This window comes from Colias eurytheme, chromosome 24, assembly GCF_061535395.1.
Source record: "Colias eurytheme isolate Ceu_HAF_F1 chromosome 24, ilColEury1 Martin Lab GWU primary, whole genome shotgun sequence".
NCBI classification, from domain to species: Eukaryota; Metazoa; Arthropoda; class Insecta; order Lepidoptera; family Pieridae; genus Colias; species Colias eurytheme.
The window spans coordinates 7,947,058-7,973,203 of NC_143003.1; the positions used below are offsets into that span (position 1 = coordinate 7,947,058).

Genomic DNA, 26,146 nt, shown 5'->3' on the forward strand with positions numbered 1-26,146 from the left:
GCAGGTATAACGAGAGAGAGACGGACCGATCTCCCGTTTCATCTCGAGCGCTGCCACTGAATTATGTTATCACGTAAACATCTCGATCGTAAACCTACTTTACAAACAACCAATTTTTTTGATATCAAAAAATTCAAAAACCCGCGCCCAATGAACGATGTGGGAGGCCGCCCGCGCGTGCGCACTTTGTTTTCTGAAAAAACTCTACCAATAGTAAACTTTTATTAGGTACTGATTGTATGTGTATTACTTAAAGTTTAACTGACTTCGTAAAATAATAATACAAAAATAAATGGTTTTGTTGTTTTTTGATTTGGCATTTTTATTTAAAAGAATACGATTAACAGTTGTCTCTGTTAAATGTTGGTAACTTTTTATGCATGCTATTTATTTTTCTACCAAGCCATCGATATCGGTATCGGTATCGGTATCGCCGATACATTACTACAAATATCGGTATCGGTATCGTATCGGCAAAATCATGTATCGTTACATCCCTACTAATAACCATATTATCAATTATAAATAAATAAATAAAACACTAACTTTTAAAGGAATATCACTGCGAATATCGGATATATTATAATCTTCGTTTATAAAAATTTCCGAAAAGTACTAAAATAAACACAACATTGTAAAGGCCTGTTTCCATTCGTGATACCTATTCGATTTTATTGTGTTATTTTTATATCCCACGCTACATAACCAATGAATAAATTACTTTATTCATATTTCATCTATTTTGAAGCACATTGTGTTTTATTTATTTTTATTAAATGGTCTTCAATCCAACTGAATGGTAGAATATTTATTGGTTCAAATCGTTTACTGTTTGGATTGTTGGTCTATCATGCAAACTACTGGACGGATTCAGTTAAGATTTGTTATGAAGGCAGATTACGTTACCACATTAGCAACCCGTAATAATAATTATATTACATATATTATTTCTCGCTTGCACCTATAATTTTCCATTTCATCAATCTCCTACTTTGTTTTTACCGACCATAGATACCTACTATACCAAAAATATCATGTTTCCCTGTTCATATTACCGACACAGAGTGAGATACAGCCCTTTTGTCATATTCTGACAGACTGACAGATTGAAAGATCCAAAAAATAAAGCAAAATCACACACAAATCTAACGATGCAGCCACAAACACATCCTGTTCAAAACAGAATTTTTTTAGAAGTTTATAACAAATAAGTAATTCCATTAACATAACGGGAAATAAATCAAGTTATAAATCCGCAAAACAAACGGGAAAATATCCAAATATTTTATCTGCGATCATTAGCGCCATACTTCGAGGGAACTTTGCGATTTGAAGATTTCGCAAACTTTAACCATTTTCAGTTGAAATTTGCGAAACTCCGACATCCGATGACATTCGTAATTGAAGTGAGATATACATACATACAGACTTTCCATGCCACTGCTTTATTGTCTTAGTTTGAATCCAAATGAATGGATAAAATCGATCAATGTGTTTGTAGCGTTATCTTACACGGTTGTGTTATGAAGGCAGTGGAAAGATAAAGCAGTAATTCATGTAGGTATGTATACATAATATTCACATCGTGTACATATATCACTGTATAAATATAATACATACACGGAATAACACAGTGTTGGCTTGTTTTAATGTATGGCTCTACATCTTTGAATTAAAGACAACCTATGCCAAGGTTTTAAATTTTATTGTATACGAAGCATATATTATTATTTCACCTTATGTATTTGTGGAAAATGTTCACTCATTATAAATCTATGAAACATATAGTTATAAAAATATTGAAGCAAAGCAAAATTACACAGCTAGTATGCAATAAAAACAGTTTTATCAAGTACAGAACCTTATATTAAAGCAAATAATGACCGCATCGTTGTATAAACAAACGATAAACGTCTGTCTGTTTGTCCAACATGCATCGATTGTAGATACGCTTCCACGAAGTGAGGAAAATAAACATATGTACAAGCAATCGATTTTTTCCGTTTCATAGAATATTAGATTTGAGTCATTTTGTGACTCATTTAGTGCTAAAAACTTACTTTCAAGCAATTGTCATTGTTTAAACAAAGCGTCATAGTTGCGGTCTAGTTAACATAATAAATGTGAAAAAATGTGTTGCATACAAATTATTATAAACTAGCTGTGCTGCGCGGTTTCGCCTCTACCTATAGCTCTAAGAGTAACAAACATTTGTTAGTAGGGTAGGAAAGTTGATACAGCTGTTTAATTATTTCAATTATTGTATTTATTATTAATATAGTATGTAATTGAATAAATGGTATGAGAAATATCTGAAATTGTGTTTTATTTTATTCTAAGTTTACCTTCAAAATAATGCTTCTCACGATTTTTAGTTACCAGCTTACTAAATTTTACTTCAATTGTTAATTTACTTAGGTAGTTCCTATTTCATTCACAACTCATAAATCTTTCATCATCATTGATAGACAATTCCACGTGCTATACTTATATCACATTTCAAGCGAATCGGATGCAAGCGCTTGCAAATTTGATTACTCTGAACGAATGACGGACGGACGGAAGTTAAATGAAAACTCGCTACAAATTCGACTAATATAGTGTGAGAGAGTACTGTAGCTATCTAATTATTTATTTAAATCAGCACTTTCAGTCAGAGCTGTGAACGTTTTTTTAAAGCTTTTAAGCTTTTTATTTTAACTACATTGTCATTTGTCGCTTGAAATAAACAAATCTATACTAATATTATAGAGTTTGTTTGTTTCAACGCGCTAATCTCGGGAACTACTGGTCCGATTTGAAAAATTTTTTCGGTGTTGGATACCTAGCCCATTTATCGAAAAAGGCTAGGCTATCATCACGCTAAGACCAACAGAAGCGGAGCCACGAAGGAGAATCGCGCGGCACAGCTAGTAAATAAATAAATATAGAAATGCAAATTGTTTCATTTCTTAGCGTCCAACTTAAATATTATTTTTATTGTATATAATGTATCTATGCAGTAATGTTTAAATCTCTACCTACTCAAATGTGACCTATTACCTATTTAAATATTTCAAAGTCGTACCTACTAGTTTATCCACTACAAACAAATCAATACGATTGCAACTTACAATATCAGTGTCATTTATTACCTTTACTTGTCCTACTAGGTAATATTATAAATGCGAAAGTTTGTGAGGATGTGTGTGTGTTTGTTACTGTTTCACGCAGATACTACTGAACCGATTACAATGAAATTTAGCACACATATAGAGGGTAACTTGGATTAACACATAGGATAGGTTTGATCCCGTAAATCCCACGGGAACGGGAACTATGCGGGATTTTCTCTGAAAACGTGGGCGACGCCGCGGGTAGAAAGCTAGTATATTATAATACGAATATAATTGCTTAATCAATCTCTAAAACATGAAACTGTAACATAACGCTATAAGCTACAAGGGCTATACCTACGTAAGGATATACATACAAAACAATTCGGCTCTGTCTGGCTTCCACAATACGTCGAGGGTTCGCAGTCACTTCCAGGTTGAAAATAGTTAAATACTTAACGACCTGCCTTGGGGTGTGTTCCATGTTACAGGAAATAAATATTAGGGTTCCGCATAACAAAACTTTATAATAAAAACTTAATACTTTTCAGCGGATTGACTAAATATGTTCTGTTCCTTAGCGAAATGAATATTAAAAATTAAAATAATGATCTGGAGAAACGATAAAAGAACTCATTAATTAAATCTGTCTTTCTATATGTTTTACTGTAACTTTATAGATCGGTAGAGTCTATTAATTTACGGGAAAGTGTTACTGGTAAAAGCGGGTTTTTGAATAAAAAAAAATATATAAAAATAAAAATAGTTTATTTCGTTTCTAAATTTTACACAATTTGGAGTAGTAGGGCCTAGTAAGTTTAAGATAAAACCTGTGTCAGGAGGACCCGCTCTTCCTTAACTTAAAATAGGTTAACTACATGAAAAAAATAAACATGTTTATAACTAAATATTAAAAATTCGATTAATTTACACGAACCTCCACAAACCTCAATCGATTCTTATATATAAAAATGAATCGCAAAATGTGTTGGTAAGCGCATAACTCGAGAACGGCTGAACCGATTTCGATAATTCTTTTTTTATTATATTCCTTGAAGTACGAGGATGGTTCTTATGTAGAGAAAACGTAAACATGTACCACGGGCGAAGCCGGGGCGGACCGCTAGTACTAATATAAAACAACTAAATAGAATTACTTCTTCCCCTTTCAAATTACCTAATAAATTGTATTAAATTCTACAAAATATAAAAAAAACGCTACAATGTTTTATTATTAAACTATCTATACTCATAAAGCTGAAAATTTGTTTGATTGAATGCACTTATCTCACGAACTACGGATCCGATTTGAAAAGTTCTTTTTGAGTTTTTGACAATAGGCATTTATCGAGGACTGCATCATCATACATCACGCTAAGGCCAGTAACAAAAATATAGCCATGCTGGTAAAACCGCGGGCCATAGCTAGTAAATTAAAACACGTAAGTTCACATCTTACCCCACACACACATCAAGCAAGGGGCTCTGAAAGATTAATCCCTACATACATGCATATTGTTTCTTTTGACGCCTTTTGTGTACATTTGTGTCTAGTGTGAACTATGTCTATGTCTCAGGTATGGGACATTAATGATGTTTTTAAATAAATGATTTGACATAAACTTAATGGAAATATTAAACAAAGATTTTAATTTATAAATTAACTAGCATTCCGCCCGCGGTTTCGCCCGCTTTGTCTAAAAATCTAATAGGTAAATTATAAAAAAACCATCCTCTTGAATTACTTTATCTGTTTATAAAAACCGCATTAAAATCCGTTGTGTAGTTTTTATACATAGGACATCGCGACTTTGTTTTATACATATTATGTACTATGTAATGAAGACTTTATAACGGATTTTTAAAACGATTTATTATTTGTAGTATTACAGCCTTTTAAAATCCGTTAAATAGACTATATAATTTCTAAATAAGCAGATAATAATAATTATCGAATAAGAAAATAGCAGTTATAATTTGTATTCGTTCATGAACTCACTTTTATAATGTAACATTATTTAAAAACCCCGAAGCGCTTTTCAGGTAAAAGAAATTAAACTTAAAATATACTCCGTCCCTTTTATCTACGTTTTACGTTTCTTTCCTTTATTTTAGTCTCTCATTTAGCGAAATGTGTCCAAATGCTTCGTATCCGTAAAAAGTTTCTAAATTCTCATCCACTATACATTATTATTAAAAAGTTGTTTCAGGGACTATTTTAAAGGTGAATAAATTTTGTATTATTAAAGGCCAAAATAACTGTAACAAAAATAAGTGAAAAACTTCAAAAAATTTAAAAAAATTTACTAGACTTCTGCCCGCGGCTTCGCTCGCTTTGTCTAAAACCTAATAAATTATATCCTACTAAAACCTTCCTTTTGAATCACTCTATCTATTAAAAAAATGCATCAAATTCCGTTGCATAATTTTAAAGATTTAAGCATACATAGGGACAGAGAAATCGACTTTGTTTTTTACTATGTAGTGATAATCTCAAAAGTTCAAAACTACCTACTTACAACAAAAAATAAGTTACTTATGAAATACATACCTAGCTACATTATAAAACCATATCTCTCTTATCAAACAGTATAATGAAATAATAACGGTATCCATAGGCTCAATGGTCTATGGATATGCGGTCACGGACCGCGGGTCTGCGGTTCGAGTCCATTGTCCGTCTATTATGATTTATGGACGGGTAATATAGATCTCTGCGGTCATACAGATATCAGATTTATATTAATTTTTCATCAATTTAACGGACTCCGTGTTGTACGGTAACTACGTAGATACGTGTACGGGTAGGGGGAATCCGGGAGACTTGCCCAGGTGGGAGAGTTGAACCACTTTCAATAACTTTTTAAATTAGGTGCCAAATTACGCCAAGTGGCAAACAAATGAACGCGCGTAACCCGCCAATCACAAGCAACTCAAAATTTTGAGTGATAATAGACGCGTTCGACCGTGAGTTCCGAAAAAGTGGTTTCATCGTCGCGGAGTGAATTTTTTTGGCTTTGTTGTTTTAATTGCTATGCACGCATTTATGAAGGTATATATCAAACACCTACGTTATTGCATTACTAGATTATCATATTTTGTCGTACGTTCAGTCTTGTTCTCCAGTTGATAGTGGATTTGTTGGAAAAAATCAAGATATGGCCTTGGGTCGGGTGCGGGAGAGTTGAACCAGTCTGCAGTCGGGAGACTTGAACAATGGTTTAACTCTCCCTTTGCAGTTTGTATACTATTTAAGTTAGCTTTTGTTTTTTTTTACAAAGAAAATGCCATTTCAGAATAAGCCTAAGGAAGGTAGTCGTCGCAGGAAACCGTTTACTAAGTCTAAGATTGAAAGCGCAGTCAGAGAAATAAAGAGTGGCAAATCTATTCGTCAAATTGCAATCATGTATGGGATAGGCAAAACCACTTTACGGTATTACCTCTTAGGTGAACAAAAGTTAACACCTTTGCAAGACAAGGGGAGCCAATCAAATTTTCAATGTAAATAAAGAGAAATTGCTCGTTCGTTACTTATTGACCTGCAGTAAAATGCACTATGGTTTAACCATAAAACAAACAATGCAACTAGCATTCGACTACGCCAAATTCCTCCAAAGTGAACATCCAAGAGGCAAATATTGAAGAAATAGGCAAATAGGCACATATTAATTAAAGTAAGAAATGTCTTTAAATTAGTTTTGTAGATTTATGTAGCAGTAGATACCTCAAAACGAGTATTTAATTAATAAAAAGAAGCGAATGTTATGTTTAGGAGTTGCTCTGAAAACATTTTTCACTAAATTGTTAAGAAGATGATTATGAATAATCTAGTTATTGTTAAATGTGTCTAAATAATACATAACTAATGAATAATATGCTTTATTTGCGTCATTTCCCCTCTCTAAAAAGGTATGGGCAAGTGTCCCGCACCTGATGGGCAAGTGTCCCACCGGTTGGGGAGACTTGAATCAAAACTCATTTTTTATTACAACTTAGTTTACTATCTTCTCCTTGCAACTTTTATTTTCAGAATAGTATAAAATCTTAGCCAGATAATAAGGCTTCCATATGGTGTAGATCTTAAAGCTCTCCAGGTCACTGATCAGATTTTATAGAGTTTTTAGTAAAAAGCGGTTCAAGTCTCCCGGACTCCCCCTACGTACTGTACATAATTTCGATGAAATAAAATATCAAAAAGTTAGTTGAAAAGTTGAGCGCTGTGTAACCTACTAAAAATCGTAATTTCATTAAGTTTTTGGAACCTTTAATTCAATAATAAAGAAAGTTTTTATAATCTGTTACAAATGCTGATACTTATAATAATTTAAATTTGATTTAAAAAAAGGTCAATTTAACAAAATGATACAACCATATTTGCATTGTGCATTTCAACAAATTCACTTCATTAAACTGTAGTATGATCAAACTCGAAATCTTCCTAAATTGTAAAGGAATTTCCCTTTCTTTACAGCAAACGCAAAACAATTTCCAAATTCATCTCAAACATAAAACGGAACATTAGTTCCTGCATGCATACTTCTACTCAGCGATCGATTTAAATCTCAAAGCGCTTTCAATAAACACGAAAGGGCTTCAAATGTTCTCTATCCGTAGTTCGATCAAACTTGCTGAAAGCTAAAGCGCTGGAATCGCTTCATTGGGCAATCATCTTCAGCAGAGACTGGATAAAGGATACCTACCTGAAATACTAGCATTCTGCAGATAGTAGTAAAATACTAGAATTTACCCACGTATAGTAGTTAAGAAAATAATAATTAATATAGTTTAAGAAACTAAAAAAACACATTTAAACTCATGAAATTATTGTAGGTATTGTCACCGATCATTGAATTAAATGACCCTTAAAGTCAAAATCGAGTCTAATAGATACGTTTACATACAAACACATAAATGAAGCTTATAAAAGTGTGTTTAAAAGAAATTCACTAAATTGTATATTTACAATGATAATTCTTAATCTATTTCATGTGGTTTTTCATTATTATATAGACATTAATATTCAGGAAATAGTACCTAATAATCATTATGCTAATACTGGAAATTGGAAAACAATGTTCGAGCTCTTGCAATTCAAAGTTCTTAGAATCGATCTTCGAATCTTGCCACTCAATGTTACTAAACTAAATTAAAGCTTGAATTTAACTGAATTCATATTTCATACCTTTATTGACTCAATCGATTTAATAATTCCATAAGAGGATGTATATTATGACATACGTTGAAAAAAAAGACGTATTTCTGACTATAATAAATATATATTGTTCTTAAATATATACACTAGTGACCCACCTCGGCTTCGCATGGCTACAATACTCATTTATAATACATCTAAACCTTCCTTTCAATAAAATCTGTTGTTAGTTTTAAAAATCTAAGCATATTTAGTGACAAACAGGCAGTGGGAAGCGACTTTGTTTTATATGTAGTAATTTAGAACCTACATAGTCTACCTAAGACGACACACAATCTACATATCCCCACAGTTCGCACAATAAACAATTTGGCACACAATAAAACTATTTAGGCGCAAATTCGGCACCCTTCTGTCCGTGGATGCACCCTTTGTCCTTATAATTACGTTGCCATTCACTGAAGAGACGACTGTCAACGTACAGACGTGTCTATTTAATCTGTATTATGTATTCATGTTAAAAAAGCTTGTGTTTACTAGAATATTTAATTTAACCAAAAATGAACGCTCTCTGTAAAAAAATATGTTATTTTTCTTATTTTTAACGTAATATCTGGAGATAACAATGTTGTTTTTTTTTTTAATTTTAATAGATTTAAATTTAGGTTTACGAAGACGAAGTTTAGACGAATTTAGGTTCGAAATAGCAGTATGGAATATTAAATAATAATTATAAACGTTGAACTTAGTTTGTAAGATCTCACATATCCTTCATATTATAATATGCAACGATATGTCGCATTTAATTGTAAAAAAGTAGTTATAATTTGCACGTTAAATTATAACGATGTTAGCCTGACGTAATAAGAAACAATAATTTTCCATAATTATAATAATTCATGCCTCATAAATATGAGAATATTGGTTCCCCAACAAAACCATGAAAAACTAGCGCAAAAAACTTATTAAACACAAGTTATACAAACTCATGGGTTACGTTTTATCTCGTAAAAGTTTCCCACGAGGTTCTAACAAAGGCCACTTCGGCAAAGTTACTGGACGTCGGCAACTCGGCGCAACAAACTTGGCAACAAGTTGCGCGATACGTGGCAGCTGGCGCAGATGTACATGATCCACTTCGGCACACGACCGGACCATTTATTTATTCATATAGGTATATCAATTACTTTAACAGTATTATACTAATGCGGTATTAAAACTATAGATCTTTATACGAAAAATAAACGTAGAAAGACGTAAATAAATTAAATAATACGAGATAGTTAACTCAAACTCAAACATTTATTTATTCAATTAGACTTCCTCTAGAAGCACTTTTGAATCGTCATTGCATATTTTTAACAGTTTAAATTAGACAACACCGACTAATAAATAATAACAATTGTTTTCCAATTTCATTATTACACATTGAATATTGTTAACATGAGTCAGCGTTTGAACTGAAAAAGTATAAATTCATAAACACCTGCAATAAGTTACCGCCTTGTCAGACATATTGGAGATTTCATCTATAAAATAATAACGAAAAATGTAAATGTAAAAACTTCGCGTCTGGGGAGAAAAAGTTGTTGTTTTTATAAGCTCGGTAAGTTAATATATTTTCATAACATAATTGAGAAAATATTATCTCTAACGTAAATAGGCAAAGAATTTATAAATTCCATCAAAAACTTTAATAGGCAATCTTAAAAATACTTGAATAAAGTCTAGCTTTACTTAGCTACTTAGCATTCTAATAAATAATACAATATCTAAAAGGCAGATCATCATCATCATCATCAATTTATTTCCTGCGCGCTCGCCCGGTTTCGAACCCCTGACTTATCGATTCGAAGTCCGAGGTCTCACCATACTGAGCCACCACTGCAGAGCAAAGGCAGATCATTTAATCAATATTTCAGTTTTCTAAGCTAACTTAGCTTTAAATAATCTCAATTATTGATGTTAACTGCCCCATAGTTATTTCACAAAGAAAATCCAGAACATTCTACAATAACTACCTACATACACAAAACAACTAGCGCAGTTATCTATTGTAACGTCCGTTAAAACGCATTCATTCTTCAAAATATTTTTTAAACTAAACCACAGATAACCAATCGGCCGCCGCTCACGCTCCGATAGTCCGATACGTCGGATCGGCCCCGTCCGGCCGGAAAATCGCACGTATGAATATATAAGGTCGGGTGCACATGAATCACAATAGAGCGTGATTCGCGCCGTGTGTACAGGGGTTTAGACAGGGAACACATTACGGGATTGTGAAATAAATATGCATGGAATTTTGTGAATTACGGGATAATTAGAATGTTTAATGTGAATTTAATATGAACATAATTTGGTGTAAATTTTCGAATGGTGATTTAATTTGAATTCTTCTACATTTTTACGAATGTTTTTCGAGTGAATTACTGTGGTATATTTCTTAAATCTGAATAAAAACAGCTCAACTTAGCGCACATCAACTTTAAAATTGGTGCCTGGTTTAATAACCTAGATATTTTTTTAAGAAAGATTGCATTGGTACGCATTATATAAGGGAATCGATCTAAACCACCCACTGTACATCCGTAGTAAAAATATCGACCTAAGGCTTATTATAATATTCTGATGTTATTTTAGTATACATAAATATAATACACATCCTTAAAACACTTTGATCGTCAAAAAGCGATACTAAACTACTTAATGACTTCATTCGGAACTCATAAAGCACGAAAAACAGTAACAGAAAATAACTTTTTACGACGAGTCACGAATACTCATCCACTACTATGTGTTAATGACAATTTTATCTTTTGAGAGAAATTTTTATCTTTAAAGCTCCGAAATACAGTTTTTCATTTCCAATCCTGCAATATTAAAAGCATACAGTGGGATATTAAATCCTTTGTATGTATGCGCGGGCAGGGCGCAGCAGGGCGCAGCAAAACACTGTTGCAGGGATCCGCATGCTATGCACAAAACCCAATTTCTAATGACTAGGTATAAAATACTAGCTGCGCTCTGCGGTTTCACCCACATTGCACCGCTCTTGTTGATATTAGCGGGATGATATATGTATATAGCCTTCCACGATAAATGGGCTATCTAACCCCGAAAAAAAAATTTCAAATCGGACCAGTAGTTCCTGAGATTAGCGCGTTCAAACAAACTCTTCAGCTTTATTATATTATAAGGTATACTTTTTTACAACAGAATTCCTCATAGTATCAAAGAGTTTAGTAATGCTAAATTTTAAAAATTATGTAAAAAACGTATTAGTTCAGAGAGCCTATTACAGCATTAAGGAATATATGGAAGATAAAAACCCATGGAGGGTTGTCGCGTAAAAACCACAGGACAGTTCTCTGGCATATTATGATAATATACAGTTACATATTTTGTAAAATTAAATTGTACCTAATACTGATATGATTTAAAAGAGCAACTATGGAGTTTCTTGCCGGTTCTTCTCCATAGATAGGTACTGCTTTCCGAATCGGTGGTAAATGTGAAAAATGTAATGTTAGGTATTGACGTTTCAAAAGTGCTTCTCGAAGAAGTCTAATTGAATAAATAAATGTTTGAGTTTGAGTTTGAGTTTGAGTATAGATAAGAGCTAGCTTAATTTGTTATAAAAAATTGAAAATTGACAAATTTAAGTATCGCTCTAAAAATCTTTCATTGTTCATTTATTTGTGTTCAAATATAAAGAAAATATTACAAGCCTATGAGATAGAGCGATTTTTCGATGAATCTAATATAATGTTGCTTGCAAGCATAACCTTTTTATAACATGTGGCTCTACAAGACAATATTACGTTATATTTACTGTCGGATAAAGATATTTGACAAAAGGCATGTATTTAAAGTAATTTAGTGTAGTTAATAGTTAAGAGTAGTGTACAGTAAGTGTTGTATGTTAAGCTCCGTCAAGCGTAGGTGTCGCTCGCCGCGTGTTTATTTGTTTGTTTAACACTACCCCGGGACTAGGCTTACATGGCTCGAGTATTATATTGTTTTACTGTTAATAGAGGATTATGCAGTTAATTAAATTGCTCTATATTCAATTTTTACAAATTTCGTAGGTAATGATAATTAAACAATTGTTTTCTACATTAATTCGTTAATAAAAAAGTATTATAGTAATTTATGTTGAATTTTTATTTTATTTTAACATTAAAAATTAACTAGTAGTCTTCATGTAGAGTATAGAGCAAACTCTCTACTAGTCGATTTCAAATACCTACCTAAAATCACTAGATAGCGTATAGAGTAGGTACCTACTTGTAAATTCCATTTTGCGAAACCTAACGAAAAATATACAGCAACTGTGCAATAAAAATATTGTGCCTAAAATAATTTCATAAAAAAACCACCGGCATATAAAAATGATGTCACAAAAAATCAGCGCCATATAGCCCCATTTCGTTTGTCTGTCCGTCCGCAGCGGGCGAGCGGATGCGTCGGCAGCTCAAAGTGACCTCTCAACATAATTAGCGAGCTGTAACCGTGTTACCACTTACCCAACAACCTGTGCTTGAGAAACTCGCTCCAATTAGATCCCACGTACTTTCATGTAGGTACCTAGTGTTCGTTGGTTAATAACTAGAATTCATATGTAGTACTAGCTGTGCTCCGCGGTTTCACCCGCGTGGTTCCGCTCCTGTTGGTCTTAGCGTGATGATCGCGTAGGTATAGCCTTCCTCGATAAATGGGCTACCTAACACAGAAATAATTTTTCAAATCGGTCCAGTAGATTCTGAGATAAGCGCGTTCAAACAAACAAACTCTTCAGCTTTATAATATTAGTATAGATTGATTACGTTACGATTGACTTGACCAATGTTCCTAAACCATATTTATATGGGAATGTACATGTATGATTTTGTTACATCAACTTCAAAATGATTAATAAAAGTGAGTTTTCTAATAAACTTGTAAATTAATTATTAGTTTATGAGTAATTTTAAATCATTAGTCGTCGAAAATTACATTTGTTGAAGTTGGTTGTAATGATATTATGTTTACAATGGCGATATGTGATTATTTAAAAGGATTATTTATCTTTTGTTTTGATTAACGGGAAATGGCTGTTTATTTTGTTGACCTATGCTTATAAATGACAGTAATTTGACTTTTCCACTTTCAACCAAATCATCAAAACAATATATTTCGAAGAAACCCTATAAGAAAAAAATATTGAGTAAGATATATTACAACAAAAACCCAAGCCCCATCTGGAGCCAACACACGGTCCCACGGGGGCAGTTCCACCACTGCAGTTACGTCGATAACTTGAGTTGTACTTAAGTGATTGATTACTTATGTGTTAACTTTATACGAAGCTTTGTACGAATGATAGAGAAAGAAAAGTAGTTTCGATTTGATTGAGTATGAGTTTGAGTTTGAGTATGAAGTGGAAGCAAAGTAGTATTGATTTAATTGAGTTTGAGTATGATTGCTGCAATATTCAGGCGTTTCAGAGTATTTAATTAGATAAATAGTGTGTACGGCATAATACGGTGTAATAGTGTGTAAAAAAGTTTTCTAAGATATTATACAAATACCACCATTGTAGTAGTGTATATTAAGTAGGTACCTAGTCAATTAACACAACTTTTTACGTTGTAAAAACCTTTATTTACATACTCTTAACATTGAAAGTTTTACAAGCACGTTCAAAGTGGAATAATGCGCTTGATTTGCATTTTTGGATATAAAAAAGTAAAAGCGATGCTATTCCTATGACTCCAGAAGTTAATCCTTGATAATGACCACGTCCAGTACTCATTAGGGATATAAAAACCTCTCAGCAAACGCTTCTCTTCGCTTTGGCCAGTCATGCCTCAACTTCAGCCTACGTGACGCTGTTATCCCGGTAATTGGATCTTCTGTGACTTGTAATAATGTACTTTTTCACCTTTTTGTTGGGAAACTAAGGATATTGAGCTATTGACGTATTGATGGACGTTTCAACGATTTTTCAGAGGATATGTTTTGTTGTTTGTTCGTAAATAAGAGCAGACTAAAGCTGTGACCATTCCAGTGATACTTACTTTCATATTCCTGGCTCTAACATAAACTAACAAACACACCGTTTACTAAAGAATTAGATTGTATGAATTTGTACATAAACTTGTATCTCCAGACTCTAATATAAGATCAAACCAGGCCATCCTGCTTAGAAATACTATTTTTCTTACGGAGTCTGTGTTCTGTGTTTTTTGTACGATCCATCATTGACATATGTATGTAAATACGGCTGTAAAGTCTTTCTAAAAGCTAAGTTGATATCAATACACGACGCTAAGCGCCACAAAAATCTACATTAAAAAAACGATTTGAATCCCGAAGTCGAGTAGCAGGTGTAATTGTCAGAGCGATTAATCATAGACTCGAAGCGTTGGAAGACGCTGATTTGTAAGGAGGCATAAATCCTCACTTTATCTGTGCACATTAAATGCAAGGTACTGCCCCAAATTGCCGCTGGGGGCAAAAAATGTCGCTGAGTAATTGGGGGCAATCAGTTCGGCTTGATAAGCGCTCACTCCACACTCCGCTCAACCCATTGCTGACAATTGTCGGTTTGATTTCCACAAATACCTACAAATTGTGATAGATTGTAAGCTGGGAAAGAATGGAACAGTTGTTTGAACGTTACTGGATGATTTATTTTAGTAAAATACTATTACAGTAGTGTACACTGCAGTCTATATTGTATGAATTAATTCAACTGATTTAATTGATTTGAATTTCTTATGACGAGGGGATTATTAATAATTTTGTTTGTAAATTAATCTTAATATAAAGATTTAAATAAGTAACATAATTTAATAGCTAAAGGTAGTTTAATAAATTGCAAGTAAAAAAAAAATTGCAAGCAGGAAAATTTATATTTCATCACTGTTTTAATTCGATTATAAATACCTCTGCTTATATTACAATTATTCACGCAAATAAATAATAAAAACGAAACGGTTCCTCCCTAAATACAATAAATATAAAATAAAACATCATACATTAACTACTATAGGTAACATTATTACAAAAGAGCTACTTTTCTCTGTTAAAAATTAGCATCTTATCATTGTATTTTGTAACAAGAGCAGCCAAAACTCGTAGTCACGGCGCGGAGGGAGCGGCGAGTGCCAGCTATTCGGAGTTCATAAATTAATAAGGGCTGTACCCGGCCCTATTTCCGCTTCTAATTTCGCCTTCACAATTCAACGGGAGCTGCTACTTACTACTATTATTTCATGATGATTTAACATTAATGAAGCTTGTTTTAAGTGTGATAAGTAAAATACGAAAGCTTTTAGGTATTATCCGATTGCGCTGAAATATGGTTATGTGAGTGTAAATGAATGCATTAGATTATAGTACGATTTCTTGATTGAAATAAAGATGTTTCGTTAGAGTTATCGCAAACGTGAATATAACACTAGGTATGTAGGTTCATGGACCAAACATATAAAAATTACATCGCAAATTCTGTGATCAATGCAACCTTTGAAAACCATCGCGTAGCCAATCAAAGAAACGTATTCACTATTAAAATTATGCTTTCAGAAGTCAGTAAAATTGATACTACCAATTAGATTTTTTTTCTTCTGTATATTTATTGTATTGTATTGAAAGTATTATTACACTTCTGACTATATATATTTTTCTTTTTCAGTAAATTACCTCCATCATCCGGTATATTGAGCAGCTTCTTAGCGCCCGGGCTGGGCCCGCGCACGGCCGACAGCGCGCGCTGCAGCGTCTCACTCATCTGCTTGCCCTCGCACAGCGCCGCGCACGCGCACACTAACACCCACACGTGCATCGTGCGCACACACATTCACATTGTAGGTAACCACATCTGGAAAGAAAGAAACTTGAATAAATTACCTAGATACTAATTTTATATTGCTAGACAATATTGTCTGCTAGAGAGAAGGATTTCCTAGACGTTTTGTAAAACAAAATATAATAATGATAACATGAAAAAGTATATGTTATGTTTGGAAATGGTTCCATTTAATAGTTAATTATTATTTATTAATGATGTTAGATAGTCAGCAGTCCATATATTAAGGCGTAATGAGACCCAAAACAGACGTTTCGAGCGCACGGAGAATTAATTTTTTTCTTCAAAAACTTTGAATTAGATTTTTTTTATTTATCGATTTATTTAATTGAAGAGTTTTTTTAGTGACGTTTGAGAACCGAAACACGATTGACAAAATTTGCCTCGATAGAAAAACGTTGTGAAGTTGCCCAAAAATTAAACGGAGAATCAATTTCATTTGGACAATAAAACTCAAACTCAAACTCAAACATTCATTTATTCAATTAGACTACTATTTAGTAGCACTTTCGAATCGTCATTACATAGTATTTTAACATTTACCACCGATTCGGAAAGCAGTATCTATGGAGAAGAATCGGCAAGAAACTCCATAGTTGCTCTTTTAAATAATGTCAATAAATTTACATAATATGTAACTTATATCTACCTAACTACATAATATGCCAAAGAACTGTCCTGTGGTTTTTACGCGACAACCCTCCATGGGTCTTTATCGTCCATATATTCCTGAATACTGTAGTACGCTCTCTGAACTAGTACATTTTTTATGTAAGTTTTAAATTTAGTACTACTAAACTCTTTAATATTATGAGGAATTCTATTGTATAAGCGTATACCTTGACCCATAAATGAATTTTTAACTTTAGCTAATCGGAAAAATGGCATTTCAATTCTATTCTTGTTCCTTGTGCCATAATCGTGTCTATCTCCTACTCTTGTGTGTAAGTCAGAGCTTTTGTGTACATGCAAAATATTATTAAATATATACTGTGATGGTACAGTAAGGATACCAGTATTCTTAAAATGATCTCTTAGTGAGTCCCGAGCACGTAAATTATATATAGAGCGAATGGCTCTTTTCTGTAAGATAAATATAGTTTCTATATCTGCAGCCCTGCCCCACAGTAGAATTCCATAGGACATAATGCTATGAAAGTAGCTGAAATAAACCAATCTGGCCGTATCTTCATCGGTGAGATGCCTTATTTTTCGGACTGCATATGCAGCAGAACTGAGCTTACCTGCAGCGGTGTTGACATGGGCTCCCCACTGTAGTTTCTCGTCCAATGTTAACCCTAGAAATACAGTAGACTCAGTAGGATGCAATACCTCCCCGTTCAAGGTAATATCTCTGTTCAACTTTTTTACATTAGGAAGTAAAAATTCAACACAAGTGGTTTTTTTGGCATTTAATAATAAATTATTGGCAGTAAACCATTCAGATATGTGTAAAAGAGCACTGTTCACTTCGTCAACATTTGGGTCATGCCTATCCACATTAAAAATTAATGAGGTATCATCTGCAAACAGAACTATTTCACACCTATCCTGCAAATAATAGGGAAGATCATTGATATATACCAAGAACAAGAAGGGACCTAAAATTGACCCCTGTGGAACACCAATGTTAATTGACGCACCGCTAGAACGTTCTCCATTAACAACTACAGTCTGTATCCTATCATGCAGGTATGACGCTATGAGGTTCTGGGCTTTTCCTTTAATTCCATAGTGATTAAGTTTACGTAACAAAGTACAATGTTCAACGCAGTCAAATGCCTTGGAGAGGTCACAAAATATCCCTAGAGCATTTTTTGAGTTTTCCCATGCCTTATATATATGTGTTAGAAGTGCAACTCCAGCATCTGTGGTTGAGCGCCCCTTTGTGAAACCAAACTGTTTGGTGTGCAGTAAATTATTATTTGCAAAATGACTACTCAATTGGTTTAATATTAACTTCTCGAATACCTTACTTAATGTTGGTAAAATAGAGATAGGTCTATAATTGTTACAGTCTTCTTGATCGCCCGCCGTAATAGTAAAGTAATATCAATGAAACTTTATCCACATCCACTTCCATTCAATTCTTGAGGGACGTACGGGATTAGATTTTTCAATTAATACATCAGTAATTAAAAAAATATATATTTATAAACTATGAGCAAAAAATTGCGCGCTGGCCGGTCGCTTCCGCCGTTCCGCCTCCTGTTAGTCGACGCCAACGCGTCTTAGAGAGCAGTCCTGTACAACTTTTTCGCGCGGTGCCGTTGTCTACTCGCATACGTGATTTAGTGTTAGTGTTACTAAAGTTTTTCATAAACATGGTGAATTTTGGTGGCCAAAACATTGATGGTGAGAACATTAGGAATAAAATGTTGCGAAGGCAGATGAAGAAACTACAGTTATTGAATCTAAATAGGTAAGTTTAATGTTTATCATGCTTATTTATATTTATTATGTCTTTCGGTCGCTACAAGTATAAAGATTTCAACTTCAAATATTTTGATTACTAGGTATATGTTTACAAGTCTAAATTGAGAAACGCATAAATGAAAATCTGATAGTTATTTTTATTTGTAATAAGTAATATTATTTTAGTCATATTTTGAGATTTCATTACCTATTTATGATTTTTGTATTAGTGCATATATGTTTACAAAGTCTGAATTTAGCAACGCACAAAACGAGATTTTATAATTTTATGCACTCTGTCTTTATTTTTATTTATAATTTTATTATTGGTATAAATAGGTAATGTTTTAGTTGTTTTTTGAGATTTCATTTTCCAATAAATATACTACTGATTTATGTATGTATGTTTATTTCTAATAGCGAAGCGCGACCACGAAAAATCCGATGTGCAGCTTGCAAGCCAGGACGCAATAAAGACACGTTGGTCTTTTAGACCAACCATGATTACCAGAAACTGATGTGGATCTTCAGACAGTTTCAGATAGTACTTTTTTGTGTAAGTTTATAATAAGTGCATAATATTTCAGACTAGTGTAAGTTATCACTGACGGGTAGGTAATTACCAGTGAGATCGGAAACAATTTTTATTTCAACCCTATTGCGTATAACTTTTTTGTTTTTTTTTTTTTTTATTGTATTATAACTATTGTCTGAGGTCTTTCACTGCACCGGTAATTGTAATTTTTTTACTTATTAGATATCATGCTATTTTAGGCTTATTGCTGATCTACTAACAATTCTATACACATGTGAGCAATCCCAAGACAAGGATTAGATCTAGACAGGACTAGATGAAGGATATTTATTTATACATATATCAATTCGAATGAATGTATGTATGAGTAGTTTTTTAATTTGTTTTTATGAATACTATTTGCATATTATGCATAAGCATAATTATTTATAAATTTTATATAAAAAATATTTGAAAAATTTGTAGTTATGTAACTATGATGCCGACAAACGACTTTTTTACGAGCTAGGACAATAGAGCAATAAACGAACAGACACAGCTGCGAAATTTTTTACTAATTTTTATAAAAGCACTTGTTATAATAATTGCGGTCAACCGTAAAATTATGCAAACAAAAGAACGATTTTCTCAGAAAGTTTGCTATGTATGACGCCGACAATCGAGTTTATTACGGGCTAGGATAATAAAGCGACAAAGGAACGTACACAGCTGTGCAATTTTTTCTAGTTTTGATGACAGTATCTTTATAATAATCGTGGTATTATAAGAGGTATTATCAATTAATTTTTCTCCTATTATAACTTATTATGGTTGTTTCAGCACCTCAATGTACAAGTAACGGGCAAGAGACATATTTATTTACGGAACAAGGAGAAGAAGTCGTATCAAGAAGATAAACATTGGAACAATAAAATGGTAACAAAACCAGCATTCGAAAATATCTGATGTTAAGTTTGTATAATGTATATCAAAATGTCGAATATATTTATTCAAAAATAATCAAAATTGTAAATAATATTTTTTTGTCTATTATTGTTTTTTTTTTTCAATAAATATGATATAAAAACAAAAACCCGTTTTTTTAATCTTTTAAAACCGATAATAATGTAAAAAAAACAAACGTAAATAGCATTATTCTATTATGTATTTATTATCATATTGTACGTAAAGTCCACATGTCGAAAAAATATAAAATTTGTTTACAAAGATTTGCAAATAAGCTAGTAACGTAGGTAGCGACAATTCTAACAATAACAAATATGTAATTACATCATAAAATAATTTAGTCACAAGCTCACTTTTTGTAACCAGATTTGTACCAATTCAAATTCGACCTTCGTGAAAAGGAACAAAGGTCGATTTTTCTAGTTCGATGGGCCCGGCAACGAAAAGACGTTGCCGGATCGCTTTACTCAGCTTTAACCGCGCGAATATAAGAATATAAGTAAAGTTCATTGAACCTCCGTTAGTTCCGTATGTTTCCGTCATCTATTCAGTTGTGTGGCGTGGCGAGGGGATTTTTGTGAAGCGTCCCGCGCGCTCTTATGCTCCACCCAGGGGGCGTAGCCCAAAAGGTGCACAAGCATGATTGTATTTCGCCTTAATGTGCAAAGAGATAGGTACAAAAAAAGTTATAAGATTTAAATACCGGAGTAAGCTAATGAATCAATAAACATTAAACATTATTTTCTAAATTAATAATCTTTATCATTCTCTATATGAGCTTTATGAATATGCTTTGCAAACAATTGTTGCTACATAAGTCACAATAGTTCAACATTTAATTATTCGAATGGCCAACAATTTATTTACGTACCATTTCCTACTTAGTTATTATTTACTAAAACATACATTAAACAAACAAGGCAATGAAGAGTTCATTTCTATATTGCACTGCGTTTTGCTTTGCTTTCAACTTCTGTTTAGAATGAATGAATGAATGAATGAAAAATACTTTATTGTACACCAGATATGATACATTTTATAAACTTAACAATAAATTAATCAATGTACAGTAGGCGGCCTTATCGCTGGCAGCGATCTCTACCAGGCAACCCAAAAAAGTCGAGGAAAATAGTTAACTTAATCATGGTGGTGCATAATAAATAAAAGTGCATGAATCAGAATAATATTTATATACTATAACTACATAGTAAATACATACATAATACATATATACCTGTATTATAAATATTATATACTTGCACAGATAATATAATGTATATAATATATAATATATATATAAGGACACATACATATATATATACATACATATACATACATAAATATACATACATACATATAAGCATATACAATAAACAAGAGGGTTAACAATTGGCCTGCGACAGTTTACTATAATAGTTTTTAACTTTATTTTTTAAAGTAAAAATCGATTCAGCACGTCTTATTTCTTCGGGTAACGAATTCCAGAGGTTAATGACGGAGACAGTGAAGGAGGAGTGAAAGAAATTAGAACGGTGGGAAGGAATACTTAAGGTTAAAAGGTTAGAGGAACGGAGAGTTAAGGAATGTTCGTTGAGAAACTTGAAATTTTCTTTAAGATAGGAGGGGGTCTTAGGATCGAATAAGATACCGTATAATAAATGCAGCATATGAGTATACCGGCGAAAACGTATAGGAAGCCATTCAAGTTTTTTGCGGAAATTGGATACGTGATCGTATTTGCGGAGACCAAATACGAATCGGATGCACAGATTTTGAAGGCGCTCTAGAGAATCGAGTTGTTTCTCGGTTAAATCGGGATAACAGGAGTCGGCGTAATCAAGGATGGGGAAGAGTAAGGACTCTGCAAGGGAAATCCTAGTTGGTATGGGCAGGAAATTGCGCAGCCTGCGTATTGAGCCTGCAGCGCCAAACAACTTTTTGCGAACGACTTCGAGGTGAACCTTCCAAGTCATATTTGCGTCAAAGTGAATGCCAAGGTTCTTAACAGAGTCACTGAAAGGTATTGACGTTCCATCCAAAGTTAAATTATTCGGAATAGTGTTCCAGTCAATCTTAGCAGTCAATTTAGAGCTCCCTATGATAATACATTGCGTTTTTGCCGGGTTTACTAAGAGACCGAAGTTTTTAGACCACTGGTTGATATGTTCTAAATCATTATTAACCTGCTCAATAGCTTCAGGAAGTTGAGAAAGTGAAACGTGCGTATAAATCTGCAAATCGTCTGCGTACATATGGTAGGGAGAAGATAAATTGTCTGAGATAGAATTGATGAAGATGGAAAAAAGGATTGGAGACAACACGCTACCTTGAGGAACGCCAACAGTGATATTACACCATGATGATAGGTGATCATCGATTTTGATCCTCTGTCGACGTCCTTGGAGATAGCTCCGAAACCATTCAATTACTTCTGGAGATATGTTAAGAGAACAAAGCAAACTCAACAATATGTCGTGGTCGACGGTATTAAATGCGTTACTGAAATCTAACAGTGTGAGTAGAGTGAGTTGCTTGTTATCCATTGCGTAACGAATGTCATCAGTAATTTTAATAAGAGCAGAGGTCGTGCCATGACCGGGACGGAATCCGGATTGGAAAGGATTAAACAGGTTATGTTTATTTAAAAATAAACATAACTGTTGTTGGACAAGTCGTTCAAGGGTTTTAGAAAGAAAGGGTAGGACACAGATGGGACGAAAATCGGAGAATATGGATGGATTGACTTTTTTTGGTAGAGGAATGACAAAAGCTTCTTTCCAGGCCATGGGAAACTCATGAGAGGATAAGGATTCATTGAGAATATGAGTTAACACAGGAGCAATAATATCTAGGATTGGAATAATCATGTCACGGCCAATGCTGTCATTACCGACGGCTTTCGACGCTATAGACATAATGTTCTTCTTAACATCACAGACAGTAAATTGTTTAAAGTTAGTTTAGTTTAGTTAATTTAGTTTTGCATTTAAAGGACTATTTTACTTTGAGAAGTAGCAAATACAAAATAATGTAATTAATTGCTGTAGAAAAGCTTTAGATTGCATATAAAGATGTAGAGTATCTATTATAGCGATTGTAGAGTCAATGATAGTTCTCATTAACAAAATACATGGAATTAATTTATGCTAATATAATAAAGCTGAAGAGTGTGTACGCGTTAATTTCAGAAATCTCAGTATTCGATTTGAAAAATTGTTTCAGTGTTTGATAGCCCATTAATCGAGGACTTCGATGCAATAATTAAAATGTTATAATTTTGAATGTCTTAAAATATGTCAATAATGTTAGAATTATAATAATCATGGCCTATGTTATAGATGTAATGTCATTGTATTTTATATTTTGTAACATGATAATAGTCATATCCTATGTTATATATATATATACCTATATGAAATGTCATTGTATATTAAATTTTGTAACAGGATCAAATAAATAAAACCCGCGTGGCACAGCTAGTAATATAACAATACACGGAACATACACAAAAAAACGATACACGCCATTTCATGTAGAACAAGAGCTAACACGCTAAAAATTTCCCAACTTCGCAAACTATCCGCAGTTGAAAACACAATTAAAGCGAGCGTTTCAAAAACCAAATCCACATTTAAATATTGAGAAAGTGCAGCATCATTATTTTTGTCAGTTCAAGTGATGGCATTATAACGATGTGTTTTCTATCTCATCTCTGTTTTTCCAGAAAGATCTGTACGTTTGCAATGAAATTGTTTCCCCTCAGATGAATTCATTGTTTGCATCGAGTAAGGCGATTATCGGCGGATCAATTACGTTTTTATTGAGATAAGCGTTTAACCTTTTGAACGCCAATGACATCTATAGATGTCATGCGCAATCGTGCCCTGTGCGCCAACGACACCTATACATGCCAAGAAACAGATCATAGATAAATACAAAATAAACATATTAAACCTTTACTTTTACGTGTTTTATTTATACAGTTTATGAACTGAATCCCCAGTTATTACATAATTGTACACAGTAAACAAAATTGCCAAGTAGTTATTCAAATATTTGATGACAAAAAATAACTTAATTAATGGCTAAAAAAGCATGTTCTCTCGCGCGAATGACATGTATACGTGCCTACTAGTGATGTAGTGTAATATTCAAGTAACTTCATTAAAATTTCAGCGAAATTACTCTAATTCGCTTAATTTTTGTAATAACTACAAAAAAAATATATAAGCTTAGTCACTGAGAAAAAAGGTAAATACTACATTCTTTGGTATAATACCATATTGTCTATATTGTGGATATTGTTGATTTGAATATTTTCCTTTTCGCCAATCATGCGCATCCCTAGCACAGTATCGATATGCAATCCCTTCTGCGCCATTGACATGAATAGATGTCGGACTGGTGACGTCGTAAGCGCGTGCCGTGTTGTTGTAAAAATATTTTATCGAGTATTGCCGAGAGTGTGAGTGCCTTTATTAGAATATTCTTATGATACAAATTGTCGCTATGTCATATCAAAATATGGTAATTGACCTAAATAGGTACCTACATATAATTAGTATTTGTAATAACTCAAGTATTAAACTAAATGATTGGAAAATAAATATGTAGTTTTAATGCAATTCCCTTTATTTAAAGGTAATAGTTGTTTTGATATTTACAAATAAACACTCCACAATAATACCTACTTAGTTCATATAAACTTAATAAATAAACTCGATAAGTTATAATAATATGTATACAGCTACACATCCCTAATCAGAAGCGAGAGATTATAAAAAAAAGGATGGTTGCCCGCGCCATTGGCATGTATACATGCCAATGGGGCGTAACTGATAGAGAATAGTGCTGTAACTTGCTGCAATTTTATATGTATTTTTGTACCTCAAAAGGTTGATTTTTTTTGTTGATAGTTGCTATAAATGTGGTCTTAAGTTTTTACAGTAGGAGATGAGGTTAAATAAATATTATTTTTGTGTTATAAGCTGTTTATTCAAATATTCAGACGTGAATTATTATGTTTATCGATAACATTTTGGAATCCCTACTATTTTCAAGGTTATCTCATTGAATTTGTGGCTTGGCGTGGAGGGCACGGCGATGCGTTTTTGCTCTGGCGGTCAAAAGGTTAATGAAATTAGTAGCGCTTTTCCGTTATAAACTCGATACTTTGTTTTCAAATGTATGCTTGATATTATTAAATGAGATTTGCTTTATTTGCGTTGGATCATTTTAAGCTGATACAATACGTTTTAAGTTTTAATTCTTTTAAATTATGTAAGCATTTATGTAAGTAGTTATAGTTATCTATGTGATGTATTATTATGAGTTGAATTTAAATAATGTGCTACATATCTTGTATCCAATAAACTTGAATGAAATGAAAATGACTTTTACTTTTATTGAACATGTTACATGAAGCAATAATTATCTTAAAAATATACAGAGGGAGAATGTCAGAGTTCATTATGTACACAAAGTTTATTATTAGTACCTATACCTAATGAAAAAAAAAACAATTAACACCAATTCCTACAATATACTTTCTTATGTAAAGCTACGATTGCAACTAATTTATTGACTTATGAGATCGCTAGATAGTAGATTTTATTACAGTAACGTTAATTATCCTCACAACCCTGATATATAATATATAAATAATCATTGACAGAGATGTATGTTCGCTGTAATAATGTTGGATCTATGAATTAGATGGATGGCGTAGTCTTGCCGACCGTACATACCACAATCATGTTTTTATAACATCATATTCTATTGTTACCAGCTTTCCGCGCCCGGATTCGCCCGTTTCGTAGAAATCTTAACAAATTATATGTTCAATTTTGTGATGTCGTAAATGTTTTATATTTCTTACAAACTGAAAATTGATAAGCATTTTATTTTAAGCATTTTATTTAAGAGCAATTCTAGCATTGGAGTAATAAATGCCTTAACTCTATTGTTGTGATTACAGCTTGAACGGCAAAACCTCACGTATTCGAGACAAACCCGTATTTTAATTGTAATCCGTAAATCTTCTTGTCTCTACAAAACTCAAAATGTATAATCCGAGCCAACAATTCTAGAAGAAACATTCTGAAGTATGTCTTCGTATATAAAACATATTACTTAAACACACACAG

General features: G+C 32.9%; 1 protein-coding gene across 1 annotated transcript in view; it reads right to left on the reverse strand.

Annotated features, from left to right (window-relative positions):
* LOC149898051 (uncharacterized) overlaps positions 1-26,146 on the reverse strand; it is a 370,187-nt gene that overhangs the window by 294,212 nt on the left and 49,829 nt on the right. The window contains exon 2 of the mRNA XM_090115790.1: positions 15,940-16,117. Within this exon, the coding sequence (XP_089971916.1) occupies positions 15,940-16,096 (157 nt within the window). The 5' untranslated portion in view covers positions 16,097-16,117. The remainder of the gene's footprint in view (positions 1-15,939; positions 16,118-26,146) is intronic.